This window comes from Vulpes lagopus, chromosome 19, assembly GCF_018345385.1.
Source record: "Vulpes lagopus strain Blue_001 chromosome 19, ASM1834538v1, whole genome shotgun sequence".
Classification (NCBI taxonomy): Eukaryota; Metazoa; Chordata; class Mammalia; order Carnivora; family Canidae; genus Vulpes; species Vulpes lagopus.
Genome location: NC_054842.1, coordinates 29,381,679 through 29,405,048, shown reverse-complemented (window position 1 = coordinate 29,405,048; position 23,370 = coordinate 29,381,679). Strand labels below are relative to the sequence as shown.

Here is a 23,370-nt window from a genome sequence, read left to right as displayed (position 1 = left end):
GCCATAAAAAAGAATGAAATCTTGCCATTGGCAATGACATGAATGGAGCCACAAAGTATAATGCTAAGTGAAATAAGCCAATCAAAGAAAGACAAATACCATATGATCTCACTCATATGTAGAATTTAAGAAACAAAAAACAAAGGAGAAGATTTTTAAAAAGGAGAGAGAGCTAAACTAAGCACAGACTCTTAATATAGACAACAAACTGATGATTACTAGAGGGCAGGTGGTGGGGAGAAGGGAAGGAGGTAAAATAAGGGATGGAGATGAAAGAATACAGTTACTATGGTGAGCACTGTGTAATATTTGGAATTGTATTATTGTACTGTATACCTAAATCTAATATAACACTGTATATTAACTGGAATTTTAAAAATTAATAAAAAATAATTACATGTGAATAGGAGCTACTGTATTGGGCAGTGCAGATTACAGAACATTTCTATTATCATATAATGTTCACTTGGGTAATACTGGAAGTATTTCTAAAACAAACAAACAAACAAACAAACAAAAAACCCTGAAAATTTCAAGTAAAACTCCAGTATTTGAAACTTTGGCCTCTTGTTATAAAGCCCTTGAAAAAGGTAGAGAAAGTGGTCTAATTATTGTGTAGACAAAAGGAAAAAAAAAGGTAGAAAAATGTACCAGGAAAATCTGAATTGCTGGGCGTGGGTAAATTGCCAGGTAGCAAACCTCCTGAGTTCTTTTGAACATTCCTTTTTACCTTGAAAGTGACCGATTCATTTTAAGAAAATGTATTAAAGCCATTTTTAAGGGGAAAATTCAAAAAGATTCCCTGTGGTGTAAGTTATGACCACTCTCACAAGCACTTACCTGAATTTGTTGCTTGAATATTTTAAATGAGGCATTCATATCAAATTTTTTTTTTTTTACTTCCATGTTCAATCTACACAGATAGTTCAAAGAGTCTTTGAAGACCCCATTGGTGTTCTAAAAAGCCATGGATCCAAAGGCTCACTCCCAAAGCGCCCAAACCCAGAGAAGCTTTGGCATGGTGAACCCAGATACAAGATTTGCTTTTGGCCTTTGTTCTTTCCCAGAAGAACAATACCTAACCTTGCCACTTTTACTCTAAGACATTTTGAAGATTTTGCTTCTCATACTTCCCAGGCAAATTTAATCTCCTTCTTAATTTTATTTTTTTAAAGATTTTATTTATTTATTCATGAGAGGCACAGAGAGAGAGGCAGAAACAAGACATAGGCAGAGGGAGAAGCAGGTTCCCTGAAGGGAGCCTGATGTGGGACTTAATCCCAGGACCCCAGGGCCACTAACCTGAGCCAAAGGCAGACGCTCAACCACTGAGCCACCCAGGTACCCTCTCCTTCTTAATTTTTTATTTTTTAATTTTTTCCTTCTTAATTTTAAATGTTTAAATACCTCTCTTAATCTTGGTCCTTGGATCAGAACAATGGCTTCAACAGCTTCTGGAAAATGCATAAAAATATGTGAACCTTTTTTCCTTTAGGTGATTGCTGAAGAATTATCTGGCAATGATGACTATGTTGAACTTGCATTCAATGCCCGGAAATTGGATGACAAGGTAAAGTGTTTGGCATTAACCTTACTGAAGGAAGTAATAAAGCTAGCACACAAAGTTTAATCAGATTTCCCCCTGCAGCTGTTTTTTTCCCTTTCAACCAACATTATTAAACAGATCAAAGATTTCATCAGAGAGGTCTGCAAAGTAAGGCTTCCCCAAATTGAGAAGCAATTGATGAGAAGGGGAAGGGACTATAATTAAAAGAAGACAATTATGTCACACCAATTTGTTCCCAAACGCCACAGGTCAATAAGCACAGGTAAATATGGTTTAACCCCATTGCTAGGGACATTTCATAAGAAAACAGATGACATGAAAGGGGAGAGAAGTGACATTTATTAAGCACCTATATTTTCCAAGCACAGGGTTAAGAGCTTTGCATGCGTCATCACATTTAATCATTCTTATAACTCCCATGTAGCAGGCATTAGTAACTTTGTTTTGCAGATGACGAAACAGTTCCAAAGAAGAAGTAACTTGTCTAAGGTCACTCCATGTGTTAGTCTAGATAATCCAAGAAACAGATACCGAAACAGAATTATTCATTAGATTTTATTAGGAACATAGGGAAATCTGCAGACCATAATGCAAGTCTTACCATGAGTAAAGAAGAGAGCGAGAAAAGGGTGGGTAGCAGTGTCCTGGAATGCCATTCGGTCTAAAGAAGGCTAAGCAAGGCCATCAGGGAGTCCTAGGGCCAATATTGGCCTGCAGGAAAGTATCATGTCCCCCATGCCTGCCTTAATATCCCCTGCACATGCAGGCACTAGCTGGGAGCGGCTGTTGGGAAGCCAGGGCTCTGTGCAAGTAGAGGGATGTATTTCAGGGCACAGCAGCTGAGGCCCTCAGTCATTTACACTCCCTGTAGTGGGAGGCGTCTCTCTAAAGCAGTTTTCTTGGCTACCATATCCTGCTAGTAAGTGGCTAAAACTGAGGATTCATTTCCATGTCAGTTTCATATATTTTTCTATTCTTTCTATTATATCTGACAACTTCTACCCAATGACAGGCCATGTTAATCTTATATTTACAGAAAAGTTCCTCAGTCTCCACCCCATATAGGGGAGAGAGGACTGTCCTGTCCACCTTCACCATATATTTGTGCTTTAAGTCAAAAAACACATCACATTAATAAATGTATTCACAAAGGATTCTATTTTCCTAGAGCACAACCAGAGAACAGGGGATTTTTGGGGGTGGTATCACTTTTTCAAAAATTGCTGACAGGTATTAGGCTTAAAAAAGTAAAGCAATGTTTCAAGCAATTCCCAAAAGTCTCAGGTAGCCATATATATCCTGGCATATCTCACTCACTTTCATGTATGAACAGTACTCAGCCCATTAATAAGTTCAGTGGTTTTCTGAAAGTAGCTTGATGCCTATCACAATAGATTGAATGCAGAAACAGATACAAGAATCCTAGTGCCTTCTATTAAGCCATTAAGTTATTAAACTGATGTGTTTTGTTTAAAGATTTTATTTATTTATTCATGAGAGACTCAGAGAGAGGCAGAGACATAGGCAGAGGGAGAAGCAGGCTCCCTGCAGGTAGCCTGATACAAGACTTGATCCCAAGGAAACCGGGATCATGACCTGAGCCAAAGGCAGACACTCCATCATTGAGCCACCCAGGTGCCCCTGTTAAACTGATTTGTACAAATGTAAAGGAATGCCGTTTTCCAACTATTTTTAAATTTAGAAAATATAATTATTTTCCATTAAAACACTATTTTGGGGGCAGCCCTGGGTGACTCAGCGGTTTAGCACAGCCTTCAGCCTGGGGCGTGATCCTGGAGACCTGGGATCGAGCCCCACGTCAGGCTCCCTGCATGGAGCCTGCTTCTCCCTCTGCCTGTGTCTCTGTCTCTCTCTGTGTCTTTCATAAATAAATAAGTAAAATCTTTAAAAAAATGCTATTTTTGTTATGGTGTATTGAGTTTGTTTTTATATTTTCAAAATGACATAACAAATGAATATTTTTTAACTTTCAGTTTTAGTTTATAATAGTAAGTATTGATAGATAAAATCTATGTAAACAAAAGCTTCTTGGGGTCCTAAATAATTTTTAAGAGTGTAAAGGAGTTTTAAGACCAAAGAGTTTGAGAACTGCTATTGTAGGATATACCAGGGAGCACTAAGTACTTTGCAAACCACAATGAGAGAGAAATGCCTCTTTTCTTTTGATAGAAATAGTCATTTTAAACTTGCCTTTCCAATATTGTCAGTAGACCAGCAGCCATCTACCTATGTTGGAAATCCAGAGTCCTTGAAATCTGTCTTCAATGGCAGCCACAAATAAAATAGATTAAGTTTGCAACAAATAACTTATTTACCTAATGTTAATGCAGCTCCCTTAATGGAGAGGTGGGCTCTAATTTCTAAAGCACATTTATTACATTAGCAGTGAGTTGGCAATTAATCTAATAAGTAAGTAGAGATATGAATGTAATCACTTTAGAACATTCAAGCTGACAAAGAATGTTCTTTCTCCTCTTTCCTGAGAAAGTATTCGTGTTGGTATGTGGAGACCACATGTGTATTAGTATCATTATAAAGTACATTTTTAGTGCTCCCACAATGCTAGACTGATGGGGTATTGTATGGACAAACAAATATGTCTCTAAAGTAGAAGTCAGCAAACTTTTTCTGTAAAGGATCAGATGGTAAGTATTTTAGACTTTGTAAGCCATATAGTCTCTGTCTCAACTACTCAGCTCTGCCTTGAAGCATGAAAACAACCATAGGCAATACATAAATGAATGAGTGTGGCCGTGTTCCAATAAGAAAAACAGTGGGCAGGATTTAGGCCACACATCAGAGTTTGGGAACTCCTGTTCCAAAGCACCATTAAATCTCTCCCTGCTAGGCTGATTTCACTATATTCAAGTATGCCTGCCTAAAAACTAAGCTAACCTGAGTTGATGATAGCAAGTTATGATTAATGAGCATCTACAGTATAGGAGGTGTCAGGTGTTTAACCTATATTATCCCCAAAACTCAAAACCATATTCCCAAAGGTAGAAATTATTTTTTCCACTTTACATGTGAAACATAGTAAGGTTAAACAGCTTGCCCAAAGTCATAAGGGTAGGAAGGTATAGAGTTTGGAATGACTCCAAATCTTTCAGATTATCTTTTCTTATTCTAAGATTCCGTTTTTAAGATCACCATCATAGAAATGCACTGCTTCCTTTTCTATTCCAAACCTCAGCTGAGTGCTTATTGCCCTCTTACATGACTAAATTTCTTTCATACTGAGCTAAAGGTGCAGAGTGATATGGCCTCCAAGTTATTAAAAATTTCACCATAGCAAAACTTCAATAAAGTACCTGTATCATTAGCCTTACTTGCATCAAGCTGTCCCAAGGGCCATCTTAATGCGGATGGTCAAACAAAAAAAGACAAAAATTCCAGATTGTGTCACATAACCGTACAATTAGACCAGAGTTGTCATTTTTAAACTACAAATTTCTGAGTGTACATTTAAGATATTTTTGAGCTGCTCACGAATTGTTTTATTTACGGGAATCAGATGCCTTCTTAGTAGTAATCATCCCTGATAGTTGTGTAGTACTTTTCAAACTGCCCTTGCACATTGTCTCTTTTATTGATAATAGTCATGGCCTCCACACTTTTTGAGTGCTTATCACTGCCAGGTGTTGGACTCAACATATTGCATGGATCAGCTCCTTTAATTCTTCCATAGTATGAGGAGGCAAAAGGTGTCATTCTCTTCAATTACTGACCAGGAAACTGAGACTTGAGGAAATTAAATATCTTGTTCCATATCATGCAGATTGTAAACGTGGAATCAGGATTTAAAAACAGTTCTTTTAAAAAAAATTATTTATTCACAAGAGGCAGAGAGAGAGAGAGAGAGAGAGAGAGGCAGACACATAGGTAGAGGGAAGAGAAGCAAGCGCCATTCAGGAAGCCTGATGTGGGACTTGATCCTGAGACTTCAGGGTCATGCCCTGAGCTGACGGCAGATGTTCAACCACTGAGCCACTCAGGTGTCCCTGAAAGCAGTTCTTTGTTTTCTTTTTTTTTTTTTTTTTTTTTAAGATTTTATTTATTTATTCGTGAGAGACACACAGAGAGAAACAGAGATACAGGCCGAGGAAGAAGCAGGCTCCATGCAGGGAACCTGATGTGGGACTCGATACTGGGTCTCCAGGGTCACACCCTGGGCTGAAGGCGGCACTAAACCGCTGAGCTACCTGGGCTGCCCCCTGAAAGCAGTTCTAAAGGCAGTGTGCCCATATTGGATTTTGAGTTACTTGAGGGCAGAGGTCATATCTGATCTTTCCTTCCTTGCTTTATAGTACTTCCACCTGACAATATCTCTGTGCTAACCCTAAATAAATAGTATCTTAAAAGGATGTAAAGTGAAATAGAAAAAGCATTGCAATATACTCCCCAGAGGGAAAAAAAAGGTATTAAAGTGTATGTAAAGTATGATTACAAATATATACTTTTTCTTTTTTCATTCATCCATTCATTCATGAGAGACACAGAGAGAGAGAGGCAAAGACACAGGCAGAGGGAGAAGTAAGCTCCTTGCTGGGAGCCCTGTGCAGGACTCATTCCCGGGCCCCAGGACCACACTCTGAGCCGAAGGCAGACGCCCAACCACCCAGGTGCCCTCAAATATATTTTTAAAGAAATAAAAGAAAATTTTGTCTAGATTCTAGGAAAATATTTACCAGAATGTTATTCATAGTTGTGGAATTATGGGTAAGAGTATGGGCCATTTTTTCCTTCTCTTTTTCTATATTTTCTATTTTTAAATAAAAATAACAAAAGTTTAAAATTATCAATGGAAGGAAAAAGAAAAAGTGTGGTCAGCAATTTTAAGTGCAATTCACCAACACATTCCCTGAGGGAGCAACAATCTATTTAAGGAAACAAAGCCTAAACCTCTTAGAGAGGAATCTAAGGGCATCTAGGAACAAGCTAATGTGGCTTATATCTATTATCAAAGGACGGTAAGAGGGAGGTTCCAATTTTTTAAGATGAGTGCTGAAGCAGAAATAAGGGGGAGAGGTGTATGAATGTTTTGAGTAAACATGTGGAGGTAGGAATCAGCTAGCAGTGTGTCTGGATGGGAAACGGGCCATTTTGGTAGACAAACAAGGTTTGCGGACAGACTTATTGACAAAAGCAGCCACTGTGGGTTCTTGACAAGACAAAGGCTGTGGTAATTTGGCACCTTTAAAAATAGAGCAGAAGGACTCTGGGTATTATGGTGCATGGTGCTTAGTTCTGGGCTAGGGTGAGAGGACTACAAAGGGGAAGATAGATATGTCTACCTCCCATCTTTTTTCTAAGATGCCCTAAGAAGTTTCTAGGCTGATATTCTTTTTTTAAAATATTTTGATTTTAAGTAATCTTAACACCCAAGGTGGGGCTCAAACTTACAACTCCAAGATCAAGAGTCACAAGCTCTACTGACTGAGTCAGTCAGGTACCCCAAGCTAATATTCTTTACTATATAGAGCCAGTCATATTATTTTCCTGCTCAAAATCTGTCATTGGTTGCCAACTGCTTCCCAGGGCAGGTGCAAAGTCTTTGGATAAGTACTCAAGGCCCTTCATATCATGGAGCTGACTTTGCCAGGGTTGTCTCAAACAAACCCAGATGTGTAGACATCTTAGGCTGTAATGGAATTAACCTGCTCAGTGTGCCCCTCTGTTTGCTTTTTCATACCTTCGTGCAACCTGTTCTCTCCCTAGAAATATCCTCTTTACAACCATATTTTCCAGTGCAAATGCATCAACTCCTTCTCTCTTCTGTTGTACATTCATTCATTCATACTTAGCCTTGGGTTATATTTATTTGTGTACTTGTCTTACCACCAAAATAGATGGTACTTTGGAGGATTGAAACCAAGTTTTATCCTTCCTTATACATTAACATCAAGTTTGGAGATTCTATGATCAATATATTTCCTGAGACTATTTTGTTGAGCTGAAGACTAGAATGACTATGGGCTTCATTCTGCTTTGCTGTAGGCTAGAATTTCAGGGTGGAGGGAATCACCTGATGAAATATATAATAAAAGTGTGGTAACTAAGGCTGCTGCCCAGAGAGCCTCCTACTCTACACCAGGTGTTCGTATCATTCATTCATTTACATATGTATTCACTCATACATTCAGTAAACACTGAGTACCACTAAAGCCTAGACAAAATGGTAGAGATATAAAAGAAAATCAGACAAATTCCTCCATTCTGAAAGTTTAGAATCCATTGGGGGGAAAATAAGTTTAAAAGAAGGATATGGATATGTCTACTTCCAGTAATGAAGTACCTGCTTGTTTTACATTATTCTCCCACTGAGAATGGCTAGAAACACTGGATAAGATACAAGAGACATATGTTTGGGCATCCTCAGGCAGTCAAATTTTGAGGAGCCAAAAATGGAGAGGAGAGAAATCCGCTGAAGTAATTCAGACATTCTATCCAGATTTTCCACTCAAGGCACTTTCTCAAGGCTGATTCATAAAACACCATGGTTAGATAGGCTAAGAAGCCTAGCAGAAAATAGTTTCTAAGAAATAAGGAAACTGAGCCAAAGTCTTTGTCGTCTCGTGGGCCTAGAGAAGCAAACTGAAGTTCCGTGTTACTGAGACAGCTAGGGCTCAAGATTCATAGATGTTTTGGAAAAAAAACAGTCTGAGTGTCTTATCCTCCCAAGACAATCACCAATTAGCAAATAGCAGCATAAAGAGAAACTGAACAAAAAGCTAGAGCCAAGAGATTATGGCGCTGAACAGATCCTTTGAAAGTCTCACAAAAATTAGCACCGAGGGCATGTCAAGGAACAACAGCCCTTATAAACACAAAGCCTTTCAGTTATAGCCCTTTAAAGACAATATTCAAAGAATAAATGAATAAAAAATTTATTGTGTCTATAAAGATTTTTGAAGAAACCAATCTCTAAGTAGCTCAATCCTAATTGGATACAGGTTACTGCCCAATTCTAACTGCTTGCCAGAAGCTAAAGACTCATCTGAAGCCTTTATAATCTTTCTTACACAGTGTCTGGTATACCAAGAGGCAGAAACAAGAAACAGATAATAAAAACAGACCCATAGGTGATCCAGATATTGTAGTCATCAGACATAGGCTTTAACAATAACTACAATTAATATGTTTAAGACAACAGATACATTGCTTTTCAAACAACCAGCATTGAAATTGATCTTTGAGGAATACTTTGGATTTAACTCAACCAAGAATGTAATTCTCTAGGGACTTGGGGTTCAGATGTAGCTCATTCTAGCTAAAGGTAGATTACAGAGATAAAGAACAAAGCAGGGAAGGGTCAAATCCAGGGGTATGTGATTCAACGCATGATCAAATATGTGTAGGTGGGGAAAAACTAATTTTTGTTTGTCTATTTTAGGATTTCTTCAGTAAATCTGACCCATTTCTGGAAATTTTTCGTATGAATGATGATGCAACCCAGCAGCTTGTACACCGAACTGAGGTGAGAAGAGTCATCTTCAGCTGTACCATCCTATCCCCTAAGATGATAAATTGGCCTTTTTTGAGAAACCTCTTACATTTCTTGATGTCTATAGCTACACATTAAGACCTGGAGTCTTTACTGTCTTTAACCTCTGCCTTTTGTACCTTTTTTAATTATCAACTTAGATGTTAGAAGACCCTTTCACCTAAATTTTTCATTGTTGACCTTTAATACAAACAGCAGCAACTTATTAATAATAAAAATATGAATATTAGATAACATTCGATGAGAGTGATTAGATGCCAAGCATTGTACTAAGTGATTTATATGCATTATTTTGTTTAGTTCTCATAACAATCCCTTGACATGATTATTATTACCCCCATTTTATAGATGATGAACTGAACCTTTGGGAAGTCAAGTGACTTTCCAAGTTCTCAATAGTTAGCAAGAGATAGAGCAGAAGTTTGAACTGAGTTTGTTTGGCCTGAACTTCACTATAATTTAGGAAGCCAATCTGCCTCCCCAGTAAAAGTTCATACAGTGGACTGATGTCAGGCCTATTGTATGAACAGCTGTCCTATCTCAGCTGCCACTTGGTCTAGCTGCATTTCCTTCTCAAGCTCTCTCCTCTTTTTCCCTGGGGCCCCAAACCTTATCCCTTATTACCCCTACCACCACCCGGTACCATACACACACTCAACAACCAACCCCATTCTCTACTTTTATTTCATTTTATTTACAAACTAGTCCCAGAGAGAGTCTGTAGAGATGAGAGAAATACATTGATAAGGAGGAAGTGGGGTAGTTGTGATGAAATAGCTGAGAGAAGACTGTTGGGTATACACACACGTGCATGCACACACACACATACACATGTACATACACACCAGTGGTGGGGTAAGGAAGAAGGAGCCCTCATGACTTTCATAGGATGATATTGAGGGTGCCATGTTTGCTACTACCCCATATTAGAAATCCATTTCCATTTTCCTGAATTAATAGAGCTGCAAGTAGCATTAGGAGAACTTTTTGTGTCGTATTTAAGATAGACAAGAATTAAGTAGTCTTGAATGGGCAAAGTCTATGGATGGATATCTGGTACATAGTTGGCATTTCATAAAACATGCTGAATAAATGAATGAAATATAGATAGTATGTCTGCCACATGTTATAGTACAATGTGATACTCTGGAATTTAATCCCTGGGGATTGGTTTGAGGTGCAGTAGTTTCCCTGAGTGGCACCTAATTGCCACCACCAAATAGAATCTTTTTCACACATACAGATTTCTGTGGTGGTACAGACTTCTTTCAGGAGAAGTGAGTAAACTTTGGTAAGAACTGGAAGTGGTATATCCATTCATGCTTTTGCTCCAGATAGTGAATGAGGGCTTTAAAGTGCAGACAGAAAGGAGATAGAGGGTATATTATTTGATTTCTTCACAAGATCCCCCTCTCCTTTGCTCCTGACAGCAGTCCTTTTCTCATTATTGGTATTGGTAAATTCTCATTCCCAAAAATCTCTAGAACTCCTCCCATACCTCATTGCTGAGGGGTTTCTGGAGTCTCACAAGAAATGTGATTGCAAAGTTTTCCAGTAAGTCAGCAACGTAACAGTGATTTATTTGTCTTTCTTATTCAACATATATGAAATAAATACTAGGCAATACTGTTCTCTTGGGGGAAGTACACACACACGCACACACACACACACAGATTCTAATTTCATAGGAAATTTCTAGTTGCAACTTTGATCTGCTATTGAGATTTTCAAAACCATTGCAATGAAATATCATCACTTCTTAGTGTTTTTATATAAGGACGAGAACTTTAACTCAAACACTTTTATCTAACTTTTCTTCTCACTATCACTTTGATCATCCCCAGGGTATCAGGGCCCAAGACAAAGCCTCACAGGAACATTATTTTTATACCTTAATGCATTAAAAGAAATTTAATAATGAGTCCATGATACAATCAATAATTCATAGTTATATTAAGGAATCCAGGAGAAGAGAGAATCACTTATAAAATAATTATGTTATTTGGATAGAGAATTAATTTTTTTTATAATGCTGACTTCTTCTAACTAAAAATTTCATAGGAAAAAATCAATATAATAGAGTTCTATTTGACTTCATTTGTAAGTACCCTAGAGCAGTCATTCTCAAATTTCATGCATCAGAATCCTATAGGAGACCCATCTCCAGAGTTTCTGTCAGTCGGTCTGGGTGCAACCTAAAAATCTGCACTTTTAAGGTGGTGCTGGTTCTCCTACTATTCTAAGGACCACACTTTGGGAACCCCTATCTTAAAGTACACAGTACACTCCTAGGCACAGAGTGGATTCTCATCCATTCTAAGCCCAGTAGAATTACTTGAATCATAGTGATGGCAGGCTAAGACTTGATTTGTATGGACCCCTGGGCAAGATTAATTAGTAAGCTGCTTTCAAAAGGATTTCACTAAAAAAAAAAAAAACAAACAAAAAAAAAAAACAAAAGGATTTCACTGTACTATAGACTTAGTTCGTGACACTAAAGATCTGAAGATCTGCCCTATTATGCCTTCCTAGATAGATGGGATAAATATTCTCCTGGGATTTTTCTTTTAAAAACTCCTCTGACATGCACTCTGCTCAAACTCGAGCTCACGAGTTACCAAAACCCATTTAGTTCTTTAGTAGTAGAAATGACCTGCTACACTCTGTAGACCAGCTAATCTTTAAGTGTAAGTCTTTACTTACACCATCATGGGAATGACAGTCCTATAGAACTAGAGATCCTTTATCAGAGGCCAGAGGCAGCCCTGCCTCCTCAATCCTAGCTCCCTTTGATGTATAACAGGTCATCTCCAGCATCCATATTCTGGACAGTATTACTGTCATTATTTATGAGACAACAGCCAGGACAGTGACCACAGGAGTTCTTCCCATAATGACCCACATAGTGGGCATCCTTAAAAGATTTGCTACTCCCAAGTTTTTATTAAGACACTATTCCTGGCTATTGTCCTTTTCATAAGCACCACAATGCTTCTCAGTTTTTATGTTGAAACGTGAAAATGTCAAGCATTTCCTCCCCAACCCAGCACTTCTTTCTTTTCTCAGGTGGTGATGAATAACTTAAGCCCAGCCTGGAAATCATTCAAAGTATCAGTCAATTCTCTATGCAGTGGAGATCCAGACCGCCGGCTGAAGGTCAGAAATCTATGTCTAAGAAATGCGATTGTTTATGTATTTAACTCTCTTCTTTCTCCTCATGTGAATGTTGGCAAATCCAACATTTTCTGTACCACTTCCCCAAATCTCTTAGCATCTTGATGGAAGATGCAAGAGCTATTTCTTCTGCAGGAGCCACTGAAGCTTATGAGATAGTCCAAGATAAATCCTGATTGTGTTATCTTAAGAGGCAAAATCCATGGCTTCTCAGAGACAAACTGGTAATAAATTCATAGTGCAATCGAGAGATATTAAAAATACAAACACTGCTATATCAATTTATCTATTGTTGCATAACTGACAATCCAAAATTTAGTAGCCTAAAAAAGTAACCATTTCTTTAGCTTATGACCCTATGTATTGGCATAGTTGAGTTCATCTATGAGATTCTTCTCTTGGTCATGCTTGGACTCCCTCGTGTATTTGTAGGGTGGCTCTGCATCTGGGGCTTGACTGGCTATCATCTGGAATGACTGGGTATTTGAGCCATTTATCTCTTATCATCCAGAAAGCTAGCTTGGACTTATATACACAGTGACCTAACAGTTCCAAAAGAACAAGGACAGAGGTTGCAAAGTCTCTATGGTCTAGTCATAGAACTCATATGAGGTCACTTCCTCCATCTGAGGTCACTTTCTCCACATTCTGTTGGCTAGAGAAAGTCACATGGCTATCTCAGATTCAAAGGGTGAGGAAGTAGACTGCCTCTTGGTGAGAGGAGTTGTGAAGTAATGGTGGCCTTTTTTTGTCCAATGTACCACAAATGCTTTTTGGATATCATGGGAATATATAAGTTGGAAGAAAAGACACATCGTGAGAATGACCAAAGGACAACCAGAGACAGAATGCAGACTCCAGGAGGCATTTTTCATAATCTAAAGTCTGACCTTGCTTTTGCCTTGGAAGTCCAGAAACTCCAGGTTATCCATGCCCCCAGAGTTGATTCTACCAATTCAGGATGATTAAGTTAATTCAGTAGAGACCAGAGCCTATAAACTGAAAGGCCAATTAATTCATGTCCCATGAGAAACATGCCCATCAAGCCGATTCAGCATTCACAGTAGCTTAATCAGGGCATTTTCTCTACGTGGGCCAGCTGTCAGAAGGTTGCTGTAATAGTCTGAAAGCAGAGCCAGGGATAGCAGAACCTGCTGGATAACTGGGATGGGGAATGGCTTCAGACTCTGAAAGCCTGGGACCCCTACCTCCACTATGTGAAGATAGGTCCGTTAGGCAGACTAAACATTCATGTGGATCTCTCAGGGCACCTACTCCCCTGGAAACTGTTAGATGGACTTTGCCAATGTTTGTCTTTGTAACTTTACATTTTCCTCACCGTTTTGGCCCACAAACCTTTCTCATAGAATTCTTTTGATTTGTCAGTGCTGTCAGATTAGAATCCTGTCTGTTTGGTTAGTCCTGCCTTCTTTAATGTGACCTTATATATCTTTGCCTAATACTGTTCTGTGTGGACTTTGTGCTTGACTTCTCAGTGAACACACTTACCTCCATGCTCTTGAGGAGCAACTCAGAGTTGTCCCTAATATCTTGTCTCCTGTAAAACCTAAGATATTTCATGCCTTATTTGCTATCAGGACTATCTTTCATGTCAAAACCAGGCCTCCTGGCTGTTTGGGACTTCACAGGTCAGCTCATATGCAGAATGCCAAGAGTTTCAGTCTCAGGCATGGGGTGGTTATTATCGCCTGTATTCTGAGCAGCCCCCATCTCATTCCCAGTGAGATAATTGGCCCTATTTGGGGCAGAAATCAAATAATATGCCTACTAGCCATAGATCAACTTTGTCATAGGGAGTTATTAATCAAATAAAAGGGGAGGGTTGTAATAGCATGAATTAAAATGCAGAAAAGAAGCACTTATGGCCTTGTGAGTGTTCTGCAGTAGAGAAACAAGTAGGAATAAAGGAGATAGTGGATCATAGCTAGATAAGAATGAGAGAGAAAGAAATAGGGTATTGGAGAAGGAGAAGGAGAAGGAAGAAGGGAAGAAGGATCAGAGCTCCTCAACAGCTTCACCTTTGGCATTTGGCTTTTGTTGTGGGGGCTTTTCGTATGCACTCTGATGTTTAGCAGCATTCCTGGCTACTGGATGCTAGGATACTCAACCCGCATCAGTCTTATAGCCAAAAGTCTCTTCAGACATTGCTAAATTTTTCCTGAATGGTCTAATTACTCCTGCTTGAGGACCCATGGTTTCCAACTTAGTAAGCATCAGAATCACCTAGACAACTTGCTAAAACACAGACCGCTGAACCTCATCTGTAGAGTTTCTGATACAGGGGATCTAGGGTGGGCCTGAGAATTTTGCATTCTAATGAGCTCCTGGGTGATGCTGCTGCAGCTGGTTTTAGCCTACTCTTTAAGGATGCTGGTGTAGACATTTGCTTCTTTTTTTTTTCTTTCTTAAGAGTTATTTATTTGAGAGAAAGAAAAAGAGCACAGGTGAGAGGGAGAGACAATCTCAAGCAGACTCTACACTGAGCATCGGGCTCTGTCTCGTGACCCTAAAACCATGACCTGAGCTGAAACTAAGAGCCGGATACTTAACCAACTGTCCCATCCAGGCGCCCCAACGTGTGCTTCTTCATGACCAATTTCCCATAGCCTAGTGTCTCCACAGCATTTTCCAGCACCCAATCTCCCCTTTACCACTGCTTTTCTGCCTGGCACTCATACCTATCTCTACTGTCCCAGCCATCTCGACTTTGCACACACCTTTGCACACAGCTTTCTCTCTGTCCGGGATGCCTTCCTCAGTCTGCTTTTCTTGAAACATGTCACTTCCTTTCAAGTCTCTTAAAACTCCCTCCACCTCCAGAAAACTTTCTTTTGCTTCTGTGGGATGGCTTCTAGCCTTCTCCACCTATCCCATTAAAATACCTCTCAACTTGTTTTGAAAATTTTAAATGAGACATTTTAAATGTCTTGTTTTGAAAATTTCTGTTTACATCCCTGTCTCCTCAGTAGCTGACTTGTTCTTTCCAGTTTGCTCCTTCAGGGTGAGAACCATGTTTCGTTCACTGCATATAAATATGTTTAGCATAGGACTTGGCACAGAGCAGATACCTGGTAACTTCTCACTGAGTGAATGGATAGAGGAGAAAGGAAAGTACTAAGAGATCAGCAGGGGATGTCTGACCTTACTGGGGTGGGGACTGATGTGAGGCAGAGAATGACCCACACCAGTATTTGGTATGGTGGAGTTTACTAGGTCACAAGGCCTATATTGTGCTCATCTGCTCACACTATCCAAATGCAGCTTATCTAAAAGGTGGGATAGACTTCTGTATTGCCCTGTATATGTATTCATTATTTTGTCACAAAGCCCACTGTGAAACTCTCATAATTCTGCCCCCAGCCAGCTTGCTCCAAAATAAAATGGTACCATATTGGCAGGCAGCATTTCTGTCCATATGGGTGTCATTCTTTCTATCCCCCCAAAAATTAGAAAGTGAATTTAAAAATTTTTAATTTTAAAAACACTCTGTCAGGTGAGATTTTCAATCTTGGCAAAATTTTAACACTTAGGTCTTTGTCTCAAATGAGGCTTGATATCTTTAAATCTCATTTATTCAGGACACACATGAACACCAAGTTCAAATAACTGACTTTTTATTTTGCTTTTATTTATTCTGTACTGCTCCTTTGTGTAAAACATAAAAGCATTCAAAGAAGCGTTTTTTCAGATACTGATGTTTTAACTTATTATGGAAATGTTCAAACATATATAAAAGTAGAAAGATAATATAACTCCCCATGCCCAGCACACAACTTAAACAATTACTATCTCATGGCCAATTTTACTTCACACACACCCCGTAATAGTCATTTCCCCCCTACTCTTCCCACCAGATTATTTTGAAGCAAATCCCAGACCAGGGCAAATTCATCCATTAAGCACAATGCCAGGGCCCAGTAGACTTTCAGGACTCCATGAAGACATTTTAATTTCTTTTAAGATTAGAAGGGAAAAACTGAACTTGTAAGATTGAATAAAATGTTTTTAATTTTTTCTCACCTCAGAAAGCAATGACATTTTTAGGATCCCCAAAATCTACTGTGGTGGGAGGGGGCAAAAATGCCGAGGGCCAATGAAGGTCATGATGTGGCCCTGTCTCAAATATCACTTCATCCCAAAATGCTTCAGCATGTATTTCTAAATCATTTTACAAACAAAACCATTATACAATATCTGATTATTAATCTAAGAATATTAACCAAATCTCCTTAATATTATCAGATATTCAGCCACTATTCATACTTGACTGATGGCCTGCCTCATTTATTAAAAAAAAAAAAAATGCTTTTTCTTTTTTTTTAAAATTGGGATCTAAATAAGGTCCAAGCATTGCATTAGACCAAATACCTCTGAAGTCTCTTTTAATCTGTTAGTTCTTTCTCCTTTTTTAACCCCTTGCAATTTACTTATTGAAGAAACCATGTTGATTTATCCTATAGCATTTCTCACATTCTTGTTTCATATTAGTGAGTAGTTGGGCTTGATCAGATTTGGGATCTGTTTTCTAGTAAAAGTGTTAAGTGATGTGGCTTTCTTACAAAAGTGTTAAGTGATGTGAACAGTCTTTGAAGAACATTGCCTACATTCTTTAGTTTGTTAGGGCTTCCCAAATGGCAACTTTCTAATTCTATCATTACTTATCTATTGTTTAATGTCTTCTGTATAGAAAAACTTTCCCTTTAATACCTATTTAATTTTCTAGCTGTGATTCATATAGGAGAGGAAAAACACTTTACTTTTCCTTCTTTTTAAACCAATTTTCAGAATAACAAATTACTTCTCTAGCATGCTCCATAAATGACTAGTGAAGAACCCCAGCATTATTAAGAATTTATGGATTTTTAAAATATATCTGAGAGTTTCAATCTATTTCAGTTATTATTATTCCTCTGAAATCTTAAATTTCTGCATGTTTAACTAATGAAAAGTGCTTTAAGTTAACTCTTGAGTTCTTTTGATATAAACTTAGTAGTATATTATAGTCTCCTTGCTTTCTGGTATACATTTTAAAATTCATGAATTTTGAATTTTTTTTATCCATCAGATCTATCTTTCTGTGGATGCTGAGCTGTATTTAAAGTCTCTTGAAATATTTCTTCTCCACAGCTGAACCTCTACCCCATAGAGTCTCAGTTCATTTGTTTCATTTTGCTTTCAGCTTCCAGGACTTTTTTACAAATTTAATTTTGCTTTATAATTATATAAAATGTTTACATGATTCTAAAGTCAAAACTACAGAACAAATATATTCAGAAAAATGTAGCTTCCATTGCTGTCTGTTCCACTTTTTGCTGTCTTCTTTTACAGGTAATCATTTTGTACTACACTTTAATACTTGGCAGAGCTAGCTCCTTACACTTCTGTTGTATTCCTTGTCTTTTTAAGGGTTTTCCTGGACATTTCGCTTGTTTTTCTGCCCATTTAGCTTTACAAACAACTAGTACCAGGAAATAACTTGATGATATTTTTATTGATATTGCAAAGGAAACCTCTTTAATATTGAATCTTCCTATCCTAGAATATGTCTTCCCATTTGTTCCAGTCTCTTTTATATACACAGGAGTGCTTAATGTTTTTCTCTTATAGGTTTCCAACATTTATATTTCAATTTATGCCCAGTTTTTATTTGTTCCTTTAACTCTTATAAATGGAATTTTCCATGATGTCTTGTATCATTTGTCAATATAAAGGTTATTGAATTTTGTCTGTTTTCTTAAACTGCTATTTTATTAAGTTCTATTATTATTTACAGTAATTTTATGTTTTTTTTAGCATTTTCCAACTACATAATTATATCATCTGAAAATAGAGATTGTTTTTACCCATACTTTTATCCTAATGGCTCTAGTTATTGCTCTTCTTTATTTGCGTGGACTAATACTCCCAATACAGTGTTGAATAATAGAGGAAAGGACATCTTTGTCTTACTCATCACCAGAGTGGAAAATTCTATAGTGCTTTTCCAGTCATTCTGACTGAGATTAATTTTTGAAGTGATTATGAAGGTGTCAGAGGCTTAGTGCTTTCTTAGCCCTGTCTCCTGAGACTTAAAGACCTGTGCTGGCATTTGGAGAAGATTCTTGTTTGCTTGGTAATCCTAAAGACAAAAGTCATTGCTCTTCTTCCTGAATAGATGTAGGCTTGTATTTAATATTAGCTATTTAATGAGATATATATTTAACACTTAGTATTAGCTGTTTAATGAATTTATCCATGATTTCTACGACATATCAAAAATCATAGTTTCATTTACTTCCAACCATACAATGAGACTGTTTTCATTATCTTCATTTTACAGATGAAGAAGAAACTGAGGCTCAAAACCCTCATGCAATCAAATGCCAATTTTAATGCCCTTTTTATTGAGTTGTACTGTCTCTATTTTTGTTGTTTTTCTTAGAAAATGAATCATCTTGGTAAAGCATATCACCTACCTCTGAACCAACCAGAATGTTTTATTTACCATCATTCTAACATTTAACAGAAACGAGACTTGTATGTATGTAACATATCTCATGAAGTGTGAGAAACTACCAGTTATGTAAAGCACCACTAAGGGGGAAAAAAGTTCTTAATGAAGCCATAATGCAATGCTTTCTTACCAATATGTGGTTATAAGAAAATCTATGCCTCTTAAGTTCTCTGAAATCTGGTATTAATAATTTCTTTTGATTTGATCAATACATTATTAATATCCAGCATATATTCTTTAGAAGGCAAGGCTAGTATTCAGAATAGATTCTAGCAGAAGGGGTCTTAGAGAAAAGGGTGAGAAGGCACTATCAGCAGGCATTATTGACACATTGTTAACACCCTAATTGTACCTGGTACTATGGGAAAATTCCATGACAGAAGTCTAGAAAGTCTAGAAAAACATGATATAAGCTATTTTAAGGCTGTCTCCTGTCTCCTTTTCTAATTCTCAAGCCACAGAGATAACTTGGACACTTTCTCCATGCAGAGTTCATCTGGCTTTTTCTGAGTGTGGTTTGCCTTGGAAAATGATCTACAGTGATCTCTGTATTAATCTGTCCCCATGCCTATGCATGAGAGAGGGCCAGGTTTTTCACTGAGGTCATGATGCACTGGGCACAAGGAAGACAACCAGGCAGAAAAAAGTAACAGAAAAAAAAAAGGAGAAACAGGTCTCCAAAGTCCAAGCAAAGATTATAGGACTCAAGAGCCCATGACAGCATTAGAGGAAGACCACAGTCCAGAGCAACCAACAAATGACATTTTCACCCACAATTCATCTTACACACCCTTTATGCTTTCTCTTTTCTGTAGCCTTGCATGATGGATTTAGAGTATTTATGTTCATGAACCCCCGTCTGACACCCCCAAAGTTGGATCTCTGGCCAATCAGAAAGATACTCTACTGAATCAGGATCCTAAACGCAGTAGTCCTGGACGCTTCATCTTAGCAACTTTCCTAAACAATATTGGTGCAAGCCATTTGCTAAGCACACATTGAGAAACACTGTCTTCCTACTGATTCTCCAAACCTAACTGACTTGCTGGTACTTCTTTTGGGTAGGTCAGTATTTTTATTGCAAAGCAATGTGTATATGTATGTATACATTCTACTCTTCCTTCTATATGAAATCCTTAGCATTTGTCCTTTGGTTACAGACTGCTAATGGTATCCTCCCTTTCTCAAGTGTGACCAGGCCATTTTGAACTAAAATTGTATTTTCACTATAAATTCATTGTCTTTGCTTTGGACTCTCTGAGCCAGACTGACTTACAAGTGCCAAATGACTCCAGGAGTAGGTTTTTGGAGTTTGGCTAGATCTTCCCCCTCTGACTCCCAATACCCCGTGACTCCTAACTCCTTGATTCCTAAGTGCCTCTTCTTCTGATCCTTTGGGCTTAGTTACCAAATTTGTTTTCTTTCTACTTCATCCTGTTTTTCTCTAACAAACCTTCTGACTCTTACTGCTTGAAAAGGAAAAAAACCCACTAATCTCAGTTCTAATCCCCAGATCTCCATCCTTGACAGTGGCCCCAGTTCAGCCCCATAATTCCTCCAAATCCAGAGATTCAATCGTTAGATACTCCATGGGTTATACCAACATTTTCTGATTCTTGGTACAAAACACAGGAAGTCAGGAAGGTGGAATTGAGGGGTCCTAGGTATTGTGGGAAACACCTGCAATAAAGACATAGAATAATAATTCCCTCTCTATCTACCTTACAACTGAAAGGGAAAAAAAAGAGCTTGAATGGCCCATGGACCTGTTATATTCTCTTGAGATCTGTTAAAATTCAAATACTTTTTTTAAAAAAAGATTTTATTTATTTATTCATGAGAGACAGAGAGAGAGGCAGAGACAGAGGGAGAAGCAGGCTCTGTGCAGGAAGCCCAACATGGGACTCAATCCTGGGTCTCCAGGATCAGGCCCTGGGCTGAAGGGCAGGCACTAAACCACTGAGCCACCCAAGGATCTCCCCTCAAGTGCTTTTTTAATGGCCTTCTGAGCTCAAGGGCTTCTTCTGGGCTCAAGGGCTTCTGGGTTTGTGTCTGTCAATAGTTCACTCAGCCTAAATGTCCCACAATTACCAGATGATTGCAGACTCATCCAGGATTCTCTACATTGGATCAGCCATGGCACAGGAATTCTTAACTCCACTTAAATGGCATCCCTGACCCTGCAGGCTGCCTCTACTGAGATCTGTAATCAATACTGCAGCATGGGAAAGCAATAACCAGCTTAAATAGTGTGAACTCATGCAGGAATAAAAGAGGCTTCTGAATGGAAGAAAAACTACATTCTTTCTCAACTTTAATGATTCTTTCATTTTTCATTAATATTTCCCCTTTTTTACAGACGAGGAATTCAAGACTGTTTAAGAATACACAGCTAAGTAGCACAGCCTGATTTATACGCAGGTCTCTCATGCTCTGTGGTCCTTGCTCTTCACTGCTGAAAGACAGCTAACATTTACTGAATAACATTCACCAGCTAGCTGGTACTATGCTGGATAGTTTGCTTAAATGATCTCCTTCAACCCTATACTTATCCTAGGTTGAACAATACTGCAGTAACCAAGAACACCCATGCAGTCAAAGTTTATTTCTAGCTCATGTAACAATAATAGATAAATCTACCTAATCTGTTGTTTCTCCTCCATGCAGTGATTTGAGAACCCAGTTGCTTCTATCTTATGGTTCACCCATACCTTAGGGCCTCATTGCTATTTGCATTTAGCACACAGAAGGGAAAAGAGGGCTCTCTCCAGATGTTTTAGCTGAAAACAGCACTTAGCATTGCTTGTCTGTATTCCAATGACTAGAACTCAGTCATATGACCACAGTGAACTGCAAGGGAGGCTGCAAAATCTGATCTCATTGGGGCCTAGAAAAGAAAACAAATTTTTGGTGACCAACTAGCTGGCTCCTCCACTGGAAGACACTGTTTCTTGTTCCCATTTTGCAGATGAGAAAACTGAAACTTGGAAAGATGAAATAAGTGGCTTAAATTCACAGAGCTTGCAGGCAACATAGGTAGGATCAAGTCTGTCTAACTCTGGAAACTACATTCTACAGCTGCAATAAATTTATTGCATCTCCAATAAAACTTTCTGATAATAGAAATATTCCGTATCTGTGCAGTGCAAAAGAGTAGCCACTACCCACATGTGGCCAGAACAATTCTCTCCCAACCTCTCTTCTCTCTTTTCCTTTAAGCCATCTTTCTATTTTCAGTCCCCTCATGTTAGGATCCCATCCCTTGATTTTCCAATCAGTACCACCCAAGGAGAAAATTCTACTGCTTCATGTGTCAGGCTTCTGCTGCTAATGGGAGGCCTCTTCTGCTCAGTCTTTAATGATTCCAAAGGGGAAGGAATGGGTCAACAGTTATGGGGCTTGGGGTGGGGTTTTTTTAACCACATAATCTAGTCTTCTATTTTTAAAAAAAGAATCTTGTGGGACACCTGGGTGGCTCAGCAGTTGAATGTCTGCCTTTGGTTCAGGGTGTGATCCTGAAGTCCTGGGATCAAGTCCCACATTGAGCTCCCTGCATGGAGCCTGCTTCTCCCTCTGCCTGTGACTCTGCCTCTGTCTGTGTATCTCTCATGAATAAATAGATAATATTTTTTTAAAAAAAGAATCTTGAGAGTTAGTGTTTAATGGATATAGAGTTTCAGTGGGAATATGAGAAAGTTCTAAAAAAAAAAAAAAAAGAAAGTTCTAGAGACGGACAATGGTGATGGTAGCACAATGTGAATGCACTCAGTACCACAGAGCTATCAATCCTCTTAAAATAATTTAAATAGTAGATTTTATATTACATATCTTTTACTACAATAAAAAAATAAATTATAGAAAAAGAACCTTCTTCCTGTTACCATTATTTTGAACTTCCCCTTGCGAAAGAACTACTAGATATTATTGTACTAGCAGCATTTGATATCTACCTATACCTGGTACTTTATCTATGACGGCTCTTGTCTCAACAATCTGGAATCAGGGTATGACAGTTTCTAAGAGCTTCCTCACCCCAGATTCCTCCCTCTCAGAAACCCTTCTAAGCGGGGGAGAGGTAGTCTGTCCTTTCACTACCACTATAAATAACGAGTGTAAAAGAGGTGACCTGGGGTCACCTGGATGGCTCAGTGGTTGAGTGTCTGTCTTTGGCTCAGGTTGTGATCCCAGGGTCCTGGGATCAAGTCCTACATTGGGTTCCCCACAGGAAGCCTGCTTCTCCCTCTGCCTATGTCTCTGCCTCTCTATCTGGGTCTCTCATAAATGAATAAATAAAATCTAAAACAAAAAAAGGAGGTGACATAACCTGGTCAAACTACTTTGTTGGGAAAGTTGTCCCAATGATTGCTCTGTCTTTGACTAACCTAGATCATATTTTGTAAGAAATCACCTTTAGAAGATAATTTGACATTCTGAACTAAGAACATCAAATAAACACTTATCAGTGCCCTGGTGAGATCGTTTAAGGTACAGAGGGAGACCTCTTATCATCCAAGTTGGACATTTTTCCACTAGAGAGAACTTCCATCTCAATAAGTCACAATTGCTGTGATGGAAAGGAGGTTTCTCCAC

The 23,370-nt window shown here is 38.4% G+C and overlaps 1 protein-coding gene across 5 annotated transcripts in view; it reads left to right on the top strand.

Annotated features, from left to right (window-relative positions):
* Positions 1-23,370, top strand: part of CPNE4 (copine 4) — a 493,898-nt gene that overhangs the window by 370,499 nt on the left and 100,029 nt on the right. For all 5 annotated transcript variants that reach the window (XM_041733665.1, XM_041733664.1, XM_041733667.1 and 2 more), the window contains 3 exons: positions 1,496-1,570; positions 8,982-9,065; positions 12,159-12,248. In XM_041733665.1, the coding sequence (XP_041589599.1) occupies positions 1,496-1,570; positions 8,982-9,065; positions 12,159-12,248 (249 nt within the window). The remainder of the gene's footprint in view (positions 1-1,495; positions 1,571-8,981; positions 9,066-12,158; positions 12,249-23,370) is intronic.